The 23,999-nt window shown below is 37.7% G+C and overlaps 1 protein-coding gene across 10 annotated transcripts in view; it reads right to left on the minus strand.

The window, feature by feature from the left end:
• Nucleotides 1–23,999, minus strand: part of ABI1 (abl interactor 1) — a 133,490-nt gene that overhangs the window by 48,399 nt on the left and 61,092 nt on the right. For 9 of the 10 annotated variants that reach the window (XM_078075265.1, XM_078075267.1, XM_078075264.1 and 6 more), the window contains exon 2: nt 23,566–23,733. The exons of the other annotated variant lie outside the window; for it this stretch is intronic. In XM_078075265.1, coding sequence (XP_077931391.1) covers nt 23,566–23,733 — 168 coding nt within the window. The remainder of the gene's footprint in view (nt 1–23,565; nt 23,734–23,999) is intronic. 10 annotated transcript variants of the gene reach the window in all.

The raw sequence follows: 23,999 nt of genomic DNA on the forward strand, positions 1-23,999 counted from the left end.
AAAGGATAGTAAAAACTCAAATAAATAATAGAGTCAGTGGACTTTATAGTTGAGTAAGTCTCCCAAAGAGACGGAAACTAAAAAGGAAAATAGCACTAAAATATTAACACAAAAGGTCTAATATCTGAATAGAACACCTAGAAAAAAAAGAACAGAATATAATGGAAAAGAAATTACTTTTTTTAAAGATTTTATTTATTTATTTGACAGAGAGAGACACAGCGAGAGAGGGAACACAAGCTGGGGGAGTGGGAGAGGGAGAAGCAGGCTTCCCGCCAAGCAGGGAGCCCGATGTGGGGCTTGATCCCGGGACCCTGGGGATCATGACCTGAGTCGAAGGCAGAGGCTTAACGACTGAGCCACCCAGGCGCCCCTGGAAAAGAAATTATTAAATAACACTGTATCCCAAAAATATAGTAGCATCTCTCCAAGTGCCAACACAATGTACAGATCTTCCTCAACTGACAATTGGGTTATATACTATTAAACCTGAAAGTTGAAAATACTGTAAATCAAAAGTGCATTTTTTTCAAACAAAAGATCTCATATATTATTACTGAACCAACCTACTAGTGCAGAAGCCTAGAAACAGGAAAAAAAAATTTTTTTCCCAATAAAACATGTCTATTGCTTAGGTAGTAGTGATGTTTACAGAGTGATACGGTACAAGCAAGTAACATTAAAACAGCATAAATGTGTGCCATCTCATGTGCAATTCCTTATAGACACAGCTTGGTTCTTCTCCAGTGTCTCCTCTTAAAGTTGCACCTGATTTTATTACCAGTTTTCATCCAAATCCACTGGGGAATGGGACAATTCTGCTTTTGTTTCCTGGACAGGAATCACTGGATCCTAAAAGTTTTGTGAGGAGACATGGCAAGGAACAGTCAATCGTACATACCACAATGGCGGAGCAAAGCCAAAAATGTATTTAATACACCTAACCTAATGAACATCATAGCTTCACCTAGCCAACCTTAAACCTGCTCAGAACACTGACATTAGCCTACATTTGATGCAAAGCCATTTTATAACAAAGTGTTAAATATTTCATGTAATTTATTGAATACTGGACTGAAAGTAAAAAACAGAATGCCTGCATGGGTGCTTAATGGTGTTAAGTATGTCAGTTGTTCACCCTCCTGATCATGTGGTTGACAGAGCTGAAATGCTGCTGCCCAGCATCACGAAAGAATATCGTACAGCACATAATTAGCCCAGGAAATTATGAAAATTCAAAGTACAGTTTCTACTGAATGCAAATCATTCTTACACTATCATAAAGTCAAAAAAGTCAAAAAAATCTTAAGTCAACCATCATAAATAGGACCTACTTTTAGAAGACTAGTATCAAGTTACATCCCTATGAAATTTCAAAATACCACAGCTAAAGACAAATATTCCAAAGGTTTCCAGAGAGAAAAAGACAAGTTACATACAAAGATCTAAAATCAGAGACACAGGGCACCTGGGTGGCTCAGTCAGTTGAGTATATCCAACTCCTGGTTTCGGCTCAGGTCATGATCTCATGGGTGGTGGGATAGAGCCCTCCATCAGGCTCCACACTCAGCCAAGGGGTCTGCTTGAAGATTCTCTCCCTCTGCCCCTCCCCATGCTCTCTCTCTCTCTCAAATAAATAAATCTTTAAAAATAAATAAATAAAATCAGAGACACATCAGAAAGTTCAATGACGATACTGGAAACTAGAAGAAATGGTCTACTGCCTTTAAAAGTCTGAGGGAAAATAATTTTCAGTCTAAAAATAAGAGCAGTACAGCATAGTGATAAAGCAGATTTTTTTTTTTAAGATTTTAGGTTTTTAAGTAATCTCTACACCCAATGTGGGGTTCAAACCTACAATCCCAAGATTAAGAGTCACACACTCCAACAACTGAGCCAGCCAGGCACCCCAGTGATAAGCAGATTCTAAAACCAGACTACATGGTTCAAATGCCATTTAATAGCTATATGATCCTAAATAAGACACATAACTATCTGTGTATTAGTTTCTTTATCTGTAAGACAGGATGTTGTGAGGATGAATTAATTGGTAGGTGTTCACATGTATAAAAAGCCTGATGCACAGTACACTCACTATGTGAGTGCTCTAGAGAGCAAGACTGGGTATAGAAAGGAGTAACATAGAACCTGACTTATTACAATTCTTTAGATAATATCTGAATGGCTTTTAACCACATTTACATATTACTGAAAAGAAGGAGAAAATTGTGAAATGAAGCTCAATGGTAACAGCTGCGTACAGAATAATATCTATATACCTTTAGCTCAGATGAGACAGAAAAACAGAAAATAATATTTTTTATTGAAAGAGAACCACCTGACCAGACAATCAAGAAGAAAGGCAGGATGTGGTGAGAGAGATTCTTGGCCTGGACAAGTAGCAGGCTAAGCAGGACAGAGTGGGGTCAGATTAAAATTTAAGAAGATAGTGTGTTAAGAGTAAAATACAGTGCTCAAACAGATAAACTGTTTTTAATCAGACTTAACGGATCAGCTTCTTCAATGAGGAGACTCACTGAGATTTTCTTTACTGAAGCTAAATTAAAAGCAACTTAAATTCAAAAATAATAGGAAAAATAGAAGTGAAAGACTTTACATCTTATTAAAACTCATTAATACTGGGGCACCTGGGTAGCTCAGTCGTTAAGCCTCTGCCTTCGGCTCAGGTCATGATTCCAGGGTCCTGGGATCGAGCCCCGCATCGGGCTCCCTGCTCAGCAGGAAGCCTGCTTCTCTCTCTCCCACTCCCCCTGCTTGTGTTCCCTCTCTCACTGTGTCTCGCTCTGTCAAATAAATAAATAAAATCTTAAAAAAAAACAAAACTCATTAATACCTTGATAATATAAAGAATGGCAACTGGGGCAATATGGCAGATTAGATAACCTGAAAATTCTCCCACTACAAACTACCTAAACATCCTTAACAGACTGTGACAGCATCTTTTAAAAATTCATAGCCCAACGCTAAAGAGAGTAAAGAAAATCCTGGAAGAGGAAGAAGGAAGGACTAAAACCCAGAGCAAAAACATGAAAGAAGCTACTCTACAGAGACATGCTAGCTTCTAAAAAAGGAGCTAGGACTTTTATGCCAAATGGGAACAAAACGTAAGGCCTTAGTTTGCTGAAGGTGGGAAGGCAGAATTCACATGGCAAAGGGAACTTTCCAGCTGTGATTAAGTTAAGGGTCTTGAGACACAAAGATTATCTGAGATTTCTGAGTTGGGCTCCTGTAATCAGAAGGGTCTTTACAGGGGAAAGAGGGACGCAGGAGAGTTAATGCTGATCAGAGTGACTGCCATGTGAAATGACTCAACTGGCCATTTCTGGCTTGAAGATGGAGGAAGCGGCCACCAGCCAAGAAATGCAGGAAGTCTCTAAAAGCTGAAAAAAGGCAAGAGAACAGATTCTCCCATACAGAATGTCCAGAAGGAACACAGCCAGGCTGACATGTCAATTCTGGCCCAGTGAAACCCATTTCCGACTTCCGACCTTTGTAACTTATATAAGAGAGTAAAGTTGTGTGGTTTTAAGCCACTAAGTTTGTGGTAATTTGATACAGCAGGTACAGAAAACACACACACACACACACACAGACATACACCCACACATATGGTGGGGTGGGGGTGGGGGACAGCAGTTGTCCTAGAAAGTGTAATGTGTTCCTATGAAGTCTTTAGGTTCAAAACTTTAAACAGTCCTGTATTGATGGTATCCCTAACAAAACCAGGAATATATCTTCAATTTATCTTATCAGTAGACAGATCTCAAAGATGAGATCTTAAAATGGGCTCACAATCAACATTTATAAAACTCATAAGGAAATAATTCACCATAACCAAGAAACAAAATACACATGCACGCATACACACAAAAAGGCCTCTGAAGAATGTTAATCCAAAGAGAATGTTAATCCAGAAAAAGAGGAAAAAAAACAAAACAAAACAACATGAATAAAAAGTAGAAAATGAATGAATGCCCCAGTTAAAAGAAATATCACACTATATTTTTTAAAATCAGTTATGCTTATGGGGCACCCGGGTGGCTCAGTCGTTAAGCGTCTGCCTTCTGCTCAGGTCATGACCCCAGGGTCCTGGGATCGAGCCCCGCATCTGCTCCGCGGGAAGCCTGCCTCTCCCTCTCCCACTCCCCTTGCTTGTGTTCCCTCTCTCGCTGTCTCTCTCTCTGTCAGATAAATAAATAAAATCTTTTAAAAAAATAAAAAATAAAAAAATCAGTTATGCTTAGATGAGACAAAGCTTAAAAAAACAGGAAAAAGCTGAAAGTAAACAAATAGAAAAGATATATTCTATATATTAATATGTACTATATTAAGACAAAACAAACTATAATCAAAAAGGATTCCTAGAGACAGTCTTTTCTTCTGTAATAATATATTTTATCAAAAATATTTTTAATGAATTGAAATAGTGTAGATTTTATAATTTACACTTTCCTCTTCAAAAATAACAAACCAAAAGCATTACAGAGGTTGCTTACATGCCAAGCTTGGTAAGGGGACAGTTTTAGAAAAAATGAACACGTGCAACTACACATAAAACTGCAGGTGGCTAGAAAGGAAACCAGCTAAAAAGAAAAAAAATCTAAAAATAGGCTTAGAACAGTGATTCTGACTGCCTTCATTGGATTTTCAAATTATTTCAGAGCTAAAACTGAGAGCTAAAATGTGTACAATTTGTTTTTAACCAAGAGGGTTATTTTAGAAGTAAGTTCTGCCATAATTAAATACATTTATTTATGTCTTAGAAGTTCTCAAGTACCACTAGCAATTCAGAAGCCAAAGAATTTTTAAATATAATGTGATCTTTTTTTTTTTAAGATTTTATTTATTTATTTAATTGACAGAGAGAGAGAGAGAGAGACAGCGAGAGAGGGAACACAAGCAGGGGGAGGGTCAGAGGGAGAAGCAGGCTTCCCACTGAGCAGGGAGCCCGATGCGGGGCTCGATCCCAGGACCCTGAGATCATGACCTGAGCTGAAGGCAGTCGCTTAACCAACTGAGCCACCCAGGCGCCCCTACAATGTGATCTTAATGACAAAATATAGCAAAACAAATTATTCCTGATTAGTTGAAATACAAATTCCTATGACAATAAGTTTTGTTGGTCTCTTACAAAATATTTTTAGGGATGTTGTTTGATGTACATGCCAGGTTCTTTGTAAGTTTCCTCTATCTTTGAAGATTACTATGAATTTACAAGCCCCAAAACTCTAAAAACTTAGAATAAAACTTAAAATGTAAACTAAAAAGTTTCTTGAAATAATTAAGACACAGGGCACCTGGGTGGCTCAGTCAGTTAAGTGCCCGCCTTCAGCTCAGGTCATGATCTCAGGATTCTGGGATCAAGCCCCATGTTGGGCTCCCCCGCTAAACGGGGAGTCTGCTTCTCCCTCTCCCCGCACTCATGCTCTCTCTCTCTCGCTCTCTCTCTCAAATAAATAAATAAAATCTTTTTAAAAAATTAAGACAATGGGAGTGGTTTTTAAATAGGAAGCTACTGCATCCAAAAAGTATCTCTAATTTATCACTTGAATCCAATCATGAGAAAATATTAAAGATGCCCATAATTGACACATTCTACAAATAGCTGGCCCATAATTTTCAAAAGTATCAAGGCCAGGGAAAGCAAAGGAGGACTGAGGAACTATTCCAGATTGAAGAAGACTAAAGAGACATAAGTGCTTCTGAACTGGATCGTTTTCTTACAAAGCTACTGGAACTGGAAAATTTAAATGTAATTCGAGGATTACATGGTAGCATGCATCAGTGTTAATCACCTGATTTTGATGACTGCATTGTGGTTATGCTGTAGAATATACTTGTGTCTAGAAAATACACACCAAAGTATTCAGGGGTGATAGGCCAGCATACCAGCAAGTTTTTCTCAAACAGTTCAAAACAAAAAGTTCTTTGTTCTGTACTTGCAACTTTTCTGTAAATTGAAAATGCTTCCCAATTTTTTAATTTTTTAAAAAAATTTTTAAAATAAACTCTATCCCCCAACATGGGACTCAAACTCACGACCCCAAGATCAAGAGTTTCACGCTCTACCTACTGAGCCAGGCAGGTGCCACCCCCCCCACAAATGTTTTAAGTAATCTTTATTGCTCAGTCATAAAAATGAGAATAGGATTTTTTTTTTTTTTTTAGTTCACTGATTCAGAGGTATTTAGTGATGAGTGTTCCATTAATTTATGAAGGAACAGAACCAAGTAATATTCCTCTAAAAAGAGGATATACTGATTTTTTTCATCAATGAAACTTAAAAAGGGGATGACCGCATACCAAACTGACAAATTCTAATGGCCCTAAATTCTCTTCATCATGCTCCTCTAAAGAAATTCTATGACCTTCCAGTCTAATTTCCTTTTGTATAAATGGATACATACATGCTAGGCACTGAGAATATGGTAACGATCATCACAGACCCCTATGGAAGGCAGAAACTGAATAACAGGACAAATAACTATATAATTCTAACGATAAATGCTACGAAGGGAAGTATAGGATGCTATACAAATAGTTAACAGAGAACTCGAATAATATATGTGCAGGTGGAGGCAGGACAGAAAGGGGCATTAGAGAAAAACCACCCTTTAAGAATATCTAGAGTAGGGCGCCTGGGTGGCTCAGTCGGTTGAGCGTCTGCCTTCGGCTCAGGTCATGATCCCGGGGTCCTGGGATCGAGTCCCACATCAGGCTCCCTGCTCGGCTGGGGGCCTGCTTCTCCCTCTCCCTCTGCCTGTCCCTCTGCCTACTTATTCTATCTCTCTGTCAAATAAATAAATAAAAAATCTTAAAAAAAAAAATAAATGCTGTGTGTCCTAGGCAACAAACTTTAAAAAAAAAAAAAAAGAATATCTAGAGTAAGACCTCAAGGATGAGTGGGAGTTGGTTAGGTGAAACACGTCTGTAACAATGCATGCCAGGACACTGACATGGCAGAGAGCATTTAGTATCCCTGGAACTTAAAAGTCCATGAAGGGCTAGTAGTAAGGGATGAGGCTGGGGAAGAAAAAAGGCAGGTGCCAAGCCTTTAAAGATCCTTAAATGCCACTACAAAGATATAAAGAATGTCACGGATTTTTCAAACCTTTTTTATTGTTCATTCCTAACTTCAAGTCACCTTATACACAGAAGCTCAATATGTAATATAAACAAAAGTAGCAATGTCTTGTCTAAAGAGGAAATAGGGTACTTCAGAACTACATGAGCTGAGCCTATTTACCTAAGTAAGGGCAAAGGCAGAAACAGGCAACTACTGAAAAGAAAACATTATCAAAATAATACATAGTGGGGGGCGCCTGGGTGGCTCAGTCGTTAAGTGTCTGCCTTCGGCTCAGGTCATGATCCCAGGGTCCTGAGATCGAGCCCTGCATCGGGCTCCCTGCTCCGCGGGAAGCCTGCTTCTCCTCTCCCACTCCCCCTGCTTGTGTTCCCTCTCTCGCTGTGTCTCTGTCAAATAAATAAATGAAATCTTTAAAAAAAAAAAAAAAATATATATATATATATATATATATATGCTGGGTTATATTAGACAGACCTCCAATCAGAATCTGATTATATAATCCAATTAGAATAATTCAAAAAGCATTTACATACAAAGGAACTAAACACAAGGAATCATGAGGGATAGGGGAACGCAACAAAAGGTACAGGAACTAGAAGCAGCAGGAGCTGTACCCCTAAATCCAAAAGGATAAGGGGCAGGAGAGATAACCAGAATTTGGAAGAGAAAGTGACATAGAGAAGGCTACCTTGAAGGGAGTAATAATTTGTCTTGGGACACAGCCAACCCACAGGGAACAAACCAGGGAAGTAAATATTCTGAGCTTACCTTCCTTACTGCTTCCTATCTTCCTTTGTTCCACACTGGCTGCACCCACTCCGAAGCCCGAAGTCACAGATGCCCATAATCCATACAGGTAAGCCTCCCAGAGCAAAGACCAAGGCGGGAAGAGAGTAGATTAGGAAGATCAAACAGAAGTTATCTGTCATGTAGAACTATGCACAGAGGTATTAGGAAAGATCAAACCTAGCCTTCTGGAACAAAAAAAAAAGAAAAAAAAAGGGTTTCCCTGAGCAGAAACAATTAACCTGAAGCTTAATGAACGAGCAGGAGTTAGCAGACAGAGGAAGTAGGGGAAACAGACATTCCAAGCAAAGGGACTAGCCACTATAAAGGTATATTGCTACAAGACCAAATCAATTAGGATGTCTGAAGCACAAAGTAAGAGGCAGGAAAGGAATGAAGCTAGAGAGGAAAGGAGAGGCAAGATCATGCTTGCATCAATACCATACTAACAAACTAGCCTTTATCCTGAAGGGAGAGTTTAAGGAATTGACATGGTATCATCTGACAGAGATGGATGTGGGTTTTATTAAAAGTAACACAGATTTTTTTTTTTTTTTTAATGGTAGAAGTAAACTCTCATTTCTTGGTTGAATAGTTCTTGCCTGGTCACTTCTCAAGAACTGCAAGGCAGAGTAGGAGTATGGAGAAGAGTGTAAACACTACTAATACCTAATTACATGTTCTAAGTCACTTCAGCCTTTTTTTTTCCCCCTTGGTAATTCTCCACACTTTGACTTTTTCAGACAACACGAAGACAAAAACATTGTTAGTGACTGCATTAAATAATTTATTTAAGGGGCGCCTGGGTGGCTCAGTAGGTTAAGCGACTGACTCCTGATTTTGGCTCAAGTCATGATCTCAGGGCCATGAGATCAAGTTCCACGTTGGGCTCTGCACTAAAGCGCAGAGTCTGCTTGAGATGCTCTCTCTCTCTCCCTCTGCCCCCCCCCCCCCGGCTCGTGCTCATTCTCTCTATATATAAATAAATAAAATTTAAAAATAATAATCGGGACGTCTGGGAGGCTCAGATGGTTAAGTGTCTGCCTTCGGTTCAGGTCGTGATCCCAGGGTCCTAGTATCGAGCCCTGCATTGGGCTGCCTGCTCAGTGGGGAGTCTGCTTCTCCCTCTGCCTGCCGCTCCCCCTTCTTGTGCTCTCTGTTAAATAAATAAAATCTTAAAATAATAATAATAATAATAATAACTTATTTAAGATTCTGAACCAAAGCACTGATAATTCAAAATTTACACTAGGGTATATTTGTGCTGCTCTGAAATGGAGAACTATTGTTTTTAAGATTTTATTTTTAAATAATCTCTACACCTAACATGAGGCTCAAACTTATAACCCCGAGATCAAGAGTCACATGCTCTACCAACTGAGCCAGTCAGGCACCCTGAAATGGAGAACTTTCTAAAAACAACATTGACACCTCCACCCTACTTGCAAAGGACTATACATTTTCAGAAGTGCCACAGTGATAATTCAAAGATTTGAGGATCTAATCCTTGCCAGCCCTATGGGAGACACTAGGGATACAGTGATGCACAAAACAGATAAGGTTCCTGTCATCATTATACTTACCTATAATAGAAGGACCATTTATAAGTAAATATACAAATAAACATAATTACAAATTTGTTATGTGCTACAAATAAAAGCAACAGGGATGAGGTTTAAATGAAATATGCTATTAGATTTAGAACAAAGATACTGCTGCTCATTGCAAAAGTGACAGAGACAAAAAATCAAATCACAGTGGACTGAAACACATACATGCTAGGAACTGTCAAGAGAAAAGATAGTATCTTGAGGGTGTATGGTTAAGGAAAGCTTTTTTACAATGGGAAAAAAACAAACATGCTTGCATGTTGATTAGAAGGGGGAGTACAAGAGTAGCTGCATATAAGAGAAAAAACGGATGATAGATATGATGACTAATAATACCAACATTTTATATACAAGTGTTAGGCTAAATGCCTTATGTACAATTCTTTATTTAATCTGTAAAGTCAGCACAACTGTCCCAATATGAATAATGAGAAAACTAAACTCAAAGAAGTTAGATAATCCGAACACATTATACAGTGGCAGAATTAAGATTCAAACCCAGGTCTTTATGACTCCAAAGCACACCATACCACACGGCTTTATCACTTTTGAAATCACTTTTTTTTTTCTCAAATCACTTCTTTTATTTTAAGTAATCTCTACGCCTAATGTGGGGCTCGAACTCACAACCCCAAGATCAAAAGTCACATGCTCTACTGACTGAGCCAGCCAGGCACCCCTCAAACCACTTCTTAAGTTCCAGTTACTATGCACTGAGGAGCAGAGATGAATTAAACATGCTCTTTCAAGAGTGACAAAGGGGAGACAGACATCTATACTTGAAGTCACTGACAAAAGGAACAAGTTAGATGGCATAGCACAAAGAGGCAATAAGTCTACCTGGAGCTAATCAGTGAAGACTTCAGATGGTGCTTGTTAAGCAGAAGAGAGACACGACAAAGTTAATTCCAAGTAAGACAAACAGATTATGGAAAAGCAAAGAGGCACAAATTTACATGCTATGTTTGGAACACCTCAAGAAGTTGAATACGGCAGGAATGCGTTGAGAGCTGGAAAAGACCAGATTGAAGAACCTTTTATGCCATGCTGTGGGATCTAAAGTTGAAACTACAAGAAGTGAAAACCCATTTCCAGGATCTGAAACAAGATAAGGCTACTGTGAAGACTCAGAAACCAATTAGGAGGTTTGAGCTGTAGCCTGGTGAACGGCTTACAGACAACCATAAGAACTTAAGATCTGGAAGGAGACTCCCAAACTAGCTATATAGAATCAAGCTAGAAGAAGGAGGGGTTCCAAAGTCTCTTTCGGAAAAAAGGTAGTCCTTACTCTAAGTGAGAAGAAAACAGTCCCTTGTTAATTAGGACAGAACGAAAAAGTGATTGAGACCGAACTGTGTGATAACTAGGGAAGAGACTAGAGGATTGCTTCCTCAAAACCACAAACAGACTATCTGAGGCATAAGATGGGCTTGGATGATTCTTTTCTCCAAAAAGCATACTGAACAGAGTCAGGATAAGCCTGCTGTTTACCGTGAAAGCAAAGAAGAGAGTCTCCAATTTCCAAAAAACATGTCTCCCTTTTGCTTCAGGGGCTTAATCACATCAGTCAGCCATCTGACAACGGCTCAGGAAGACTGATAACTCTTTTTCTGCTAAGCATGTTGCTCAATTCAGGAGCTGTACAGTTCTAGCACTAAGCAGATATGAGAAGCAAAAAAGAAGCGAGAGGATACTATCTACGCTCCTAATATAACACAAGCCATTATTCAGCCTCATCAATGAAACCAAATCAAAGGGAAAGGAAGTATAATTTAGAACTTCAGATTTATTTTTCCAAGCTGACCTCCAGGTACATGCCCCATTCCAAACATTCCACTGCACATCCTTGTCACCCTGAGTAAGACATCTGTGTCAGTGTCTGATGCCGTTACCTCAGACTGGAATGCATTTACACTCCATGTCATGCAATAAATGCACAGACTACCACAGATGCCACCCAAACCATATGCCCACAGGATTTTTTACTCTATTAAAATGTTTATTAAATACTTCCATGCACTGTATTTAATAGTAGTACACATACCAACTCCTCCCAAGTGAAACTTTTTAACAAACATTCACTAAAGGCTTGGTCAATGACAGGTTTAGTGCTCGGTTCTAGAATTTTAAAAACTGAATGTATAATACAATCTGCTACCTTTCAAAAGCTCCCCAACTACACTGAAAACATAATGCCAACAGTAAATGCAGCAACTGGTATGTGTTTAAAGTACCAGGGGAGTGCAGATAACATCAATGCATGCTGTAAGACTAGTTCACTCAATCTTCATTCTACCCTTTCCACCCCATCCCAAGAGTAACTTCTTGTTCTACAGAAGCTAAAAAGCCAAAACCAACATTGTTCATTTGTTCTCACAGCTGGGCTTCTGGATGTAATTTCAGACCTGTCAATGATAACACTTTCATGGGATACAGAAATTAAAAGTGAGATGGAGATCTCTTACTACCCCTTTACATTACTCTCTATTGGCAAACAAGTTGAGATACGAGATTTTTTTCAAAGTGGTGCTCCAGTATCCATTCTCTAATTCTTTGGATGTTGAGAAGCAACTGCAGTGGAGGCGAGATTGGACTCCAAATTCCAATACCCAGTCACCAGCTGCAAGTGTCAAGAGTTAGTTGAGGCAGCAGAAAGTGGCAAAAGCTTTCTAATTCTTGATTGTAATCCACGAATCAAATTCTTAAAGTCAGTAATTACAATGGCACCATCACAGATTAGAGCTTCCCTAGTAGGCCAGTTCTTAGAATTCTGGGAATTATTAATGGAGACCTAATCTTACAGGGCAAGAGACTATCAAACTGTAGGTCAGACCTTAGAACACATGAGAAAAAATACTGCAGAATGAAACTAGAATCAGTCCCTTGAAATTCCCTTTAACTATAAAAAGTTTTAAGTCCCTGAATTCAGAGCTGATCAAATAATGAAACAGTTATTTGTCCAACATTCGTAAGAGTTGAGCTCTACTGACTGCCTTTTATCTTGAGTTCTGGTCATATTTCCCATTTCTTCATAGGTCCAATAATGATAGCTATCCTGTACATGGTAACTGATACCTTGCAGAAACTCAAAATCCTGTTATAGTCCTCTGAAAAGTACTGCTAATAAACTTAGCTCGACTTGAACTCCAAACGGTCTCCTCTAAAATGGACAGCAGCTGAAACTTCTGTTTCAGTTCTTTCACCCTTGGCTAGGTTGCTTGCATTTCATTCCACACATGCATAGTTCAGGGTCAGCCTATGATACTGGCAAACTTTTACTGCAAAATTGGGAGCTCTAGAATAGAAACTAAATACATAGCTTTGCCTTTATTCTCAATAGCCTAAAAATAATTAATTTTTCCAGTCCTCTAAGGTTGATGGCACAAGTCTCTTTCAATCTTCATTCAGAAGTGGATGGTGGGTTAGTGTGTATGCGTGTGTTAGAAGGTGACTAGAATATGGAAAGGCTTAGGTTAGTGTGTGAATTTCATAGATCAGTAAATTAAAAAGAAGAAAAGAGACAGAATGAAAGACAAAAAAAAATAAGACAGACAAAATGGAAGAAAAAGGGAAGAAGAAAAAGTATTGTTACTGATTTTATTGGCCAGTAACAACATTTTAAAAACAAAAATACTGGGGTGCCTGGGTGGCTTAGATGGTTGAGCATCTGCCTTCGGCTCAGGTGATGATCCCAAGTTCCTGTCAGGCTCGGCGGGGAGCCTGCTTCTCCCTCTCCTTCTGCCTCTCCCCCTGCTCGAGCTCTCTATCTCTGTGTCTCAAATGAATAAATAAAATCTTTAAAAAAAATACTACCATCAACTATCATTTAAAAAATTTTTAAAAATCTTAGAAAACCTTACTTGAGATTCTGCCAACTTATAATATACATGAACACTAGATTTACCTTCCTTTTCTTTCTTCACAAACCAGAAACAATTGTGAGGGGTAAAAAAACAGTATTTGTCCTGGAACTACACCTAGCCATAAATAGTCTATAAATAAGACCATTCTGGGGTTGTTGTAGTGCTAAACGTAGATGCAGAAAGGAAGGAAAGGGGAATATTGAAAATTCAAAGATTTGATACCCATCTTTTCCAAATCAATCTTATTACTGCCAATCCCAATCAAATCTACCCTAAAAAGTGAAAGCCAGGAGAAGAAAACATGTTTTGAGGTTATTCACCCAAGTCTGCAGTTCTCAGAGATTCTTTTATGCATAGAAAACCTGCAAATTCTGTCATGGGGGGCAGGAAGGAGTGGGATTACCTATAGTCTACCCATATATATAAAAGAAGGCACATATATTAGAAAATTTTCTATTATATGATTAAAATAGGAAATTTCAGTTATCTAAAATGCTAAATATTCTTCTATAAAATTACCAATTTGAGAAATCTACTTCTATAAATATACTACACTTTAAGTATCAGTACATGAAAAGTAGTTTTAAGAAACATCTTATAAATTACATCTTTTGATCTAGTGTTCTAGGGCAGCAAAAACTGTTTATAAAACAAACCGACAGAGCAACCCTCCAACATGAATTTTATATAAACTTCAATATGAACAGAATTAAATCACAGATTCAACCATGAAACAAATACATTATTAACTCTTGGTTCTTACTAACTTATTTTGGGCCATAAACCCTCAAATTTGATAGCTACTATATAATAAAGAATTTGACTGGCCTTTGTCCCTGTTCCTGGGAGGGAGTTTATAATCCTTGGAATTTCCCCAATGATAGGGGTATCTTTGTTTATGCTAACAAGATGGCTCAGGATGGGGGCTGGTCACCAGAAAGACCAACCATGTGACTAGTGCTGAGGCTCTGAGTCAGCCCAGCTTCGCTTCTGAGTAGGGAAGGAGGGTCGGGGATGGAGTTCAGTCACATGGCCAATGATTCAATCAATCATGCCCACATGTGAAACAAACTCTGGATACTAAAGCTCAGTAGAACTACCTGGTTGATGAACAACACACTGATGTGCCGGGAGGGTGATATGCCCTGATTCCCCAGGAGGAGGGTACATAAGCTCTACAGTTTTCCCCTGCATCTCTTCATTTGGCTGGTCCCAATGCGTCTGCTTTAAAATAAAACTGTAGTACCGTAAGAATAGTATCTTCCTGAATTCTGAGTCATTCTAATAAATTATCACACCTCAGGGGGGTTGTAAGACACCCCCCACCACCCCCTACCCCACTCAAGATCTGTGACCAGTTGGTCAAAAGTGTGGGTAGAATGGGGATCCAACTTGCCACTGGCATCCGAAATGGGAGCAGTCATTGACTCTGGGTGGTTAATGTCAGAATAGCACTGCAATATACCAAGTGATGCCAGAATACTAAACCTCTAAAGGAGCTTCCTCCAACATTTCTTATACAAGCTAACTTCTCTACATTGAGATATAGAAGGAATGAAGCCATAAAACTTGTAGAATTTGTATCATCATGCAATCCACATCATGCAAGCCCCATTCCTTACAATTTCTGGCTCAGCAAATCAACCTCCAGAAAAATTATCTTAAAAAAAAAAAAGTTATTATAAGTAGTTGGAGAAAGTGGTATCAAATCCCACAAAACTTTTTAAAATTTTTTGAAACAGAAGTTTGTATACACTACATGAAGGATCAGCAAACTTTTTCTCAACAGAGCCAGAGTGTAAATATTTTAGGCTTTACAGGCCATATGGTGTCTGTCATAACTACTCAACCATGTTACTGCCGAAGTGAAAACAGCCATAGCAACATGTAAACAAAAAAATGCTGCTACGTTCCAATAAAACTTTATTTTTCAAAAATGAGAGGACTGAATTTAGCCCACATGGATCACCATTTACTGATCCCTGCACTAAATTATTTATTCAAATAAACATTCAAATTCATGGAAGTCATCTGATGGCATGAAGCTCTAGTGTCATACCAACAATTAACAGTCTTGAGAGACAAGGTTAATATATTTTCTTAGGAAAAAAACAAACCTGAATTTATAGTAAAATACATACACACACATATTAATGATACAAGTTATATGTTACAAATTGAATGATGTTACAAATCATGATACAAATATATATATATATATATAAGGAATATAATGGGAAGTAGAGGACCAAAGGTATACCAGAAATCTCTGTTATACTTTAGAGTAGTTTTATTTAACTTCAAATTTTTCATATAATGTCTAAAACATACTAAATCCAAAAATTCCTTCAACTCACATGGAAGCACATATTAAGTACCAGGCACTGTGCTAGGTGCTATAAGAGTCCCTGGCAGAGTAACTATTTTTGAAACAAATGTTTATCCATACAGTAATTAAAAGAATTTTATTTTACATAACAGTAAGACAAAGTCTAGTGCCAAGACAAGGTTTAGTCCCTCAACTCCTACAAATAAACATTTATATGTTCTGCGCTATGTTACTATAGCTTGTTCCTCTATAAATCTATCTTGTTAATAACTATTATTAAAGGAAGAATGCCTCATTAATTTCAATTAATAAAAGGTGTCCTCCCTCTGAAAAGGAGGTGAAGAAATTTGCCCTAAAACATCTGATTGTTGCATCTTAATATGTACAAGAAAAATGGAAGAAAGCAACTGGTTAGATTGTATATCAGTCTTAGAATAACAAAGGTGAAGATAAAAAATACTATTTCATAACAGAACTTTGGCAGGAAGCTTCAGGAATTTCTCATGTTTTCCCCATGATTTTAAGATAAACAATTTTTTTTTAATGTTTTATTTATTTATTCATGAGAGTCAGAGAGAGAGAGAGAGAGAGAGAGGCAGAGGCAGAGGCAGAGAGGCAGAGGCAGAGGCAGAGGCAGAAGCAGGTTCCCCGCCTAGCAGGGAGCGCGATGCAGGACTCGATCCCAGGACCCTGGGATCATGACCTGAGCCGAAGGCAGACACTTAACCATCTGAGCCACCCAGGCGCCCGTAAGATACACAATTTTAATCCATATCACGAAGATGACAAGTACCAATCTACCAAAGATTTACCTAAATATAAAGTCATACCACACTTAGAACTGATTTGTTGTATCATGTGTATTAGTTTTCTAATGCTGCTGTAACAAACTACTACAAACTTAGTGGCTTAAAACAACAGAAATTTATTTTTTTTTTAAGGTTTTATTTATTTATTTGACAGGGAGAGAGGGAACATAAGCAGATGGAGTGGGAGAGGGAGAAGCAGGCTTCCCACAGAGCAGGGAGCCTGATGCGGGGCTCGATCCCAGGACGCTGGAATCATGACCTGAACCGAAGGCAGACGCTTAACGACTGAGCCACCCAGGAGCCCCAACAACAGAAATTTATTCGATTACAGTTCTAGAGGCCAGAAATCCAAACTGAATTTTATAGAACTAAATCAAAGTGTCAAAAGGGCCACGCTCCCTTGGAATGTCTCAAGGGAGAACATTTTTCCTTGCTTCTTCCAGCTTCTGGCATTCCTGGGCTTGTCACCATATCATTCTAATAATCTCTGTTCTTATATAACCATTTTGATTTCTGCTCTTCTGTGTCAAATTATCTTCTGTCCTTTTTTTTTTTTTTTTTAAAGAGAGAGGGTGGGCCCAAGCGTGGTGGGGATGGGAGGGCGGTGTCAGAGGGAGAGGGAGAAAGAGAATCACAAGTGCAGAGCTCAATGGAAGCTTGATCTCATGAGCGAGATCATGACCCAAGCTGAAATCAAGATTCGGGCGCCCAACCAACTGAGCCACGCAGGCACCCCTCTCCCTCCCTAAGGACATTTGTGATTACATTTATAGCATACCTGGCTAATCCAGGTAATCTCCCCAGCTCAAGATCTTTAATTTACATCCTCAAAGTCCTCTCTGTCATATAAAGTAATGTATTTCCAGGGATTAAGACTTGGATACCTTTGGGGACCATTACTCAGCCTAGTACCATGTGGTTCATCTTAGAAATGTCAGATGCATATATAAATCTATTAGAATTCTAAATAGGGCAGTTAATATAATTTTTCATGGTAAATCAGCCAATCAAATGAGTATTACTGAATGCTCCCAGCCACTGGGTGTTAACTCAACATATCATGCTTTCTCATTTATTTTTTATTTATTTTTTACTCTTTTACTTTCATGCCTTCTCATTTTAAATGACACTCAACAATCTGCATTGTATCTTTCCATCTATTAGTTCAAGTTCTGATGAACAGTTTATAATTCATTATAGCTAACAAAAAGTATAGAGGTGATAGTGCTAAAGATGACACACCAGTACTAGATGAGTTTGCTAGAGCTATATACTGTAAGTGTGTGGCATTAAGTTTTTGATTGGTGAGGCATCCATTCCAAACACATCCATCTCAAATAAACATATTACTAGCTATACTGCATAGCTACTAGCAAAACAACTAGGTAAGAAACCAGGTTACCCCTATCCATGAAGTTCTCCTTTAAGAAAGCTTTCAGTAAGCTTTCAGTAACCTAGGTAACTAACTGTTTGAGTGACTCCACTTTTTCCTTCTGCACCCTAATTCCCACTTTTACACTTTAAATTCACCAACAGACTGAACCCACAAAACCCTAGCACACCCCACCCTCAGACCCTACACCAGGCTCATGCTCCCTCCCTCTCTCTCTACCTGCAACCTTGATGTATAGCCCTTATGTGGCCCTGGAGAGTGCCATTTACTCTTCAAGACCTGTAAATAATAAATCTTGTTTTTTAAAGTTCCCTATTGGTTTTAGGAGGTGGTCTTGAATCATTAAGAACCATGAGAGCTAGTCAAGCCAAAACAATGGGCCCCAATGGCAGTAGGGGGAAAGTCTGTGGGGCTTGCTATGAGCAAATACAGGCCTGGGTAAGAGACTAAGGCATTCTTGGCCAAGACCATCACAACAGGCTGCCATAACAAAGTTCTACAGACTGGAAGGTTTAAACAACAGAAATTAATTTTCTCATGATTCTGGAGGCTAGAAATCTAAGATCAACATGTCAGCAGGGTTCTAAGAGACTCTGTCCTTGGCTTGTAAAAGGCCCTCTTCTCTCTGTGTCTTCACATTGGTCTTTCTTCTGTGTCTATGTCCTAATCTTCTCCTCTTATAAGGACACCAATCAGGGGCGTCTGGGTGGCTCAGTCGGTTGAGCGTTCAACTCTTGGTTTCTGCTCAGGTTGTGATCTCATGGTCTCGGGGCTTGGCTCCCCACTCAGCGCAGTCTGCTTCGGATTCTCTCTCCCTCTACCCCTCTCCCCACTCACACTCTCAAATAAATATGTAAAATCGTAAAAATAAATGAATAAGTAAATAAATAAATAAAGACACCAATCATAGCGGATAAGGGCCCATCCAGTGACCCCATTCTAACTTAATTACCTCTTTAAAAACCCTATCTCCAATTTATTATAAATTGTTTTATAACCCAGAATATAGTCTCTCTCGGTCTCTCTCGGTAAATGTTTTGTGTGCACTTGAGAAGAATGTATATTTTGTTGCAGTTGGATGGAATGTTCTGTAAATCTCATCAGGTCAAGTTGATTGATAATATTGTTCAATAATTACCTCTTTAAAAACCCTATCTAGTACCTCACATTCTGAGGTACTAGAAATTAGGACTTCAACATATAAATTCTGGAGGAACACAATTCAGCTGATAATAAGTGCAAAAGAAGAGAAGCATGCTTAATCTTAAAACTCATGAAATATCTTTAAGAAACTGGTTGAGGAAACCTAAAATAAATACCAACAGACCATTAGGGATCAACAGAAGTCCTATGATATCATGGATAAGTTCACCAAAACTAACACTGAAGTCAGTAAGGGATAGACAAAGAATTGTACAACAAAGAGCCAGAAAAAACTATAGGTGGAGTTATATTACAAATTTGGGAGATTTTTTTCTAAATGGAAGCATGATGACCAGTATATGACACTGAGAATACATATCACAGACTAAACCATAATAACCCCATAATGCAGTGGTTCTCCAACTATAGTCCAAGACTCCCAGGGTCCCCAACATCCTGCCTTTTCTAACTATATATCTGTATGAAGCCAGACTTTCTTCATATATTTCAACCAAAACAACAAATCACAACAGATTAAATGCAAAAACAGGTATGAGAATCCAGTTACCTTCTATTAAACAAAACATTAAAAAGATTTGCAGAAATGTAAAAACAATGCCACTCTTCTCACAAATTTTTTTGTTTTGGGTAAGAGTTATTTTTCATTAAAATGTTATTTGTATTAACATGTAATGGATGTGTTTATTGTTAGATAAGTTAAATACTTTAAGATTTATCAGTTTTAATTTCTGATATGATAAATACTGAAGATCTACCCATATAAACCAAAACCCTTGCATTCTCAATAATTTAAGATGCTAAGTGCGCCTGAGAACAGAAAGTGTGAGAACTCAGAGCACTGATACAGTTAGCACCTCTACTGCAGGAACTCACTCCATCTCCCCAGTGCATGGACAAACTACATCTGCCTAGCTAGTCAAACCTAGGTTTACCAATGATTAAAAAAAAAGTCTTTTCATAATGATAAATCCACCAATTGTACATTACAAACCTAAGCATTTACAGTATTATGTTAATAACATAGCTCCAAAATACATTAAAAATGATAAAAATTCAAAGAGAAATAAAATATGTAAAAAACTAGAGTCAGAGATTACAACATACCTTCCTCAACAATTAATAAAAACAAGAAGACAGAAAATCAGCATGGATATAGAAGAATTGAACAATATTATCAACCAACTTGACCTGATGAGATTTACAGAACATTCCATCCAACTGCTACAAAATATACATTCTTCTCAAGTGCATACAAAACATTTACCAAGAGAGATTATATTCTGGGTTATAAAACAATTTATAATAAATTTGAAAGGAGTCGTATTATTTTCTTACTACTGCAGAATTAAATTAGAAATCAATAGCAGAGAGATCCTTTGAAAATCTTGAAATATTTCCAAATAACCCCTGGGCCAGAGAAGAAACCAAAAAGGAGAATTAGAAATTATTTCAAGCTGAATGAAAATGAAAGTACAACTTATCTAAATTTGAGATACAGGGCGCCTGGGTGGCTCAGATGGTTCAGCGTCTGCCTTCGGCTCAGGTCATGATCCCAGGGTCCTGGGATCGAGTCCCGCATCGGGCTCCCTGCTCAGCAGGAAGCCTGCTTCTCCCTCTGCCTCTCTCTCTGTCTCTGTCTCTTATGAATAAATAAATAAAATCTTTAAAAAAAATATAAATAAATAAATAAATAAATAAATTTGAGATACAGACAACACACTATTTCAAGGGAAATTTATAGACCTAAAACACCTATGTAAGAAAAGATAAAGGCTCTCAAAGACCTCAGCTTTTAGTTTAAGGAAGTATAAAATAAGACTAAATTAATTCCAAGGAAAGGGAAAGAAGAAGAAATAACTACAAAATGAAAGTCAACACAACAGAAAACAGAAAAACAGTACAGAAAATTAATGAAACCAAAAGCTGAGGTCTTTTTTAGAAGATCAATGAAATTGATAAACTAGCCATACTAATCAGTTTTAAAAGAGAAAAGACACCAATTAAGTATATCAAGAATGAGGGCGCCTGGGTGGCTCAGTCGTTAAGCGTCTGCCTTCGGCTCAGGTCATGATCCCAGGGTCCTGGGATCGAGTCCCACATCGGGCTCCCTGCTCGGCAAGAAGCCTGCTTCTCCCTCTCCCATTCCCCCTGCTTGTGTTCCTGCTCTCGCTATCTCTCTCTCTGTCAAATAAATAAATAAAATCTTTAAAAAAAAAAAAAAGTATATCAAGAATGAGACATGTGACATCACTACAGATTCTACAAATATTAAAAGAATAAGGGAATTTTATTAACACCCTTATGCAAATAAATATAACAACATAGGTGAAATGGCCAAATTCTTGGAAAAATACAAAGCTTACTCAAGAAGAAACAGATAAAGAGTAAAGACATTAAATATATAGTTAAAACCTCCTTGCCAAGAAAAATTCCAGGCCCAGATGGCTTCACTGGTTAATTCTACCAAACATTTAAAAGGTAGCAAGCAAGTATCAATTCAACAGACACTTTTCCATAGAAGTGAAGAGGAGGGAATACTGTCCAACATATTTGTAAAGCCAGCATTATAGTGACACCAAAACCAGACAAAGACATTACAGTAACTCTCAGGAGCATAGAAGCAAAAGTTCTTAACAAAATTTTAGCAAATGAAGTCTAACAATCTATGAAATGAAGAATACATCACAGTCACATGGAGTTTATCCCAGGAAGGCAAGGCTAGTTTAACATTTAAAAAAAAAAAAAAAGATCATTTCAACAGACACAGAAAAAGCATTTGACAAAATCCATCATCCACTCCTGGTAAGAACTCTCAGCAAACTGCACCTTTAGAAGGCAACTACCTCAATCTCATAAAGCGTATTTCTGAAAAACCTATAATATACGTAATAACTAAATGCTTTCTTACTAAAATAAAAGGACAACAATGTCCACTTTCACTACTCCTATTCAACATTTTCTTGAAGCATCAAACTACTGCAGTAAGGCAAAGGGAAAAAAAAAGGAAAAGAAAGAAAAGAAAAGGAGGAAGGATGGGAGAGGGGGAGGGGAGACGGGAGGGAGGAGAGGAGAAAGGAGAGGAGAGGAGAGGAGGAGAGGAGGAGAGGAGAAGGAGAGGAGAGGAAAGTGAAGAAATAAAGCTAAAACTGTATTTATATAATCTTCTGTGTAGAAGATCCAATGAGATCTGTACAATAGCTACTGTAACTATTAAGTGACTTTAACAAAGATACAAAATAAGTATACAAATATCAACTGTATTTCTGTACATACAAGCAAAAAATGAACAACCAAGCTAAGGTTATAAAAAATACCATTTACAAAGCATAAAAATATGATATACTTTGGAATAAATCTGACAAAAGATGAGCAAGCCTTAAAATACTAAAACCTACAGAGCCACATGAAAAGATGCTCAACATCATTAATAATCACCAAGGAAACGGAAACTAAATCCCAAGTATCAGAATGGCTAAAACACTTAACTGAATAACTAAAACTAAAAAGACTGACCATATCAAGTGCTGGTAGGGATGTGAGGCAACTTAAACTTTCATACAGTGCTGGTAGGAAGAGGAAATGGTATAATCATTTTGGAAAATAATTCAGGTATAAATCTGGTTATAAAGGTAAAGAGACATCTACCATATAAACTATCTACCATTCCACTCAAGAGTATTTAATTTACCCAAGAGAAATAAAAACATATGGCCATATAAAGACTTATACACAAATGTTCATAAGAGCTTTATTTGTAATAGGCAAAACCCAAAAACAATCCAGATAGTCATCAATATGTGAATGGATAAACAAAATATGAAACAATGGAGTAGCACTCAGCAATAAAAAAGGAGTAAAATTTTTTACACACAACATGGATGAATCTCAAAATAATTATGCTGAAAGAAGTCAGACAAAAAAACACTATATATCATTTAATTATATTATTTAATTATATTTTATATAATTCTATTTATATAAAATTCTAGAAAATACAAACTAATCCATAGTGACAGAAAGTCTGAGAACAGGGGATAGAAAGGTAGGATAACAAAGAAGGATGAAAAAATTAGGGGGTGGAGGGTGTTCATTATCTTGAATGTGTTGATGGTCTCCAGGGTAGTATGTGTATCAAAATTTATAAAATTGTATGCTTTAATTATGTGCAATTTATTTTACCTCAAAAAAAGGCTTTAACAGTAGGATAACTTGTAATGGTTATACAACAATATGAATATACTTAATGCCAATGAACTATACACTAAAAAATGGTTAAAATGGTAAATTTTATGTTACGTATATTTTACCACAAAAACAAAAAATAAAAAAAAAAAGAAGAAGAAGAAGAGTAGGTATACTGAACTCAAAGCTGAACCTAAAATAACTACACTCATTAAGGTGAGTAAAGAATCTATATTTCCAGGCAATCTACTTCTTTGACTATGCGGCTTCTATTCTGCCAGCTGATTAAATGTGAATGTAAAACCTTTCACAAACTGTTACCTGTGAGATATGATTGATAGAAGACTCCATTCTCCGAAGCTGAGAGGCTTGGATATCCAGCAATTGGAGTACATTGTTGGCCAATGCATTTATTTGATAAGCAACACTAGCTAGGGATTGGGTTGTGTAGGCTTTGGTCTCTTCTAAAGCTTTTCTCTTGTCTGCAGCCTGAAAATAAGAACAAAAAAAAAAACCCCAATACTTACTTAGGTTAATATTCATTAAACATATATTCTGTAGAAAGGCAAAGTTATAATTATATTTTTTAATGGAAAGACCCAATTGAGTCGAAAAACTTATCACGTAAGTCTGATGATAGTCTCAGGACCCTGGTGAGGCCATGGCAGAAATCCTATCTGCTAGGTGGGACCCACTGTCTCTTGAGTGGCCAATCCACTGAGGTCCACCAAAGGAGCTACCAAGTGACTGTCATC

The sequence above is a fragment of the Halichoerus grypus genome, chromosome 6 (assembly GCF_964656455.1).
Source record: "Halichoerus grypus chromosome 6, mHalGry1.hap1.1, whole genome shotgun sequence".
Lineage (NCBI taxonomy): Eukaryota > Metazoa > Chordata > Mammalia > Carnivora > Phocidae > Halichoerus > Halichoerus grypus.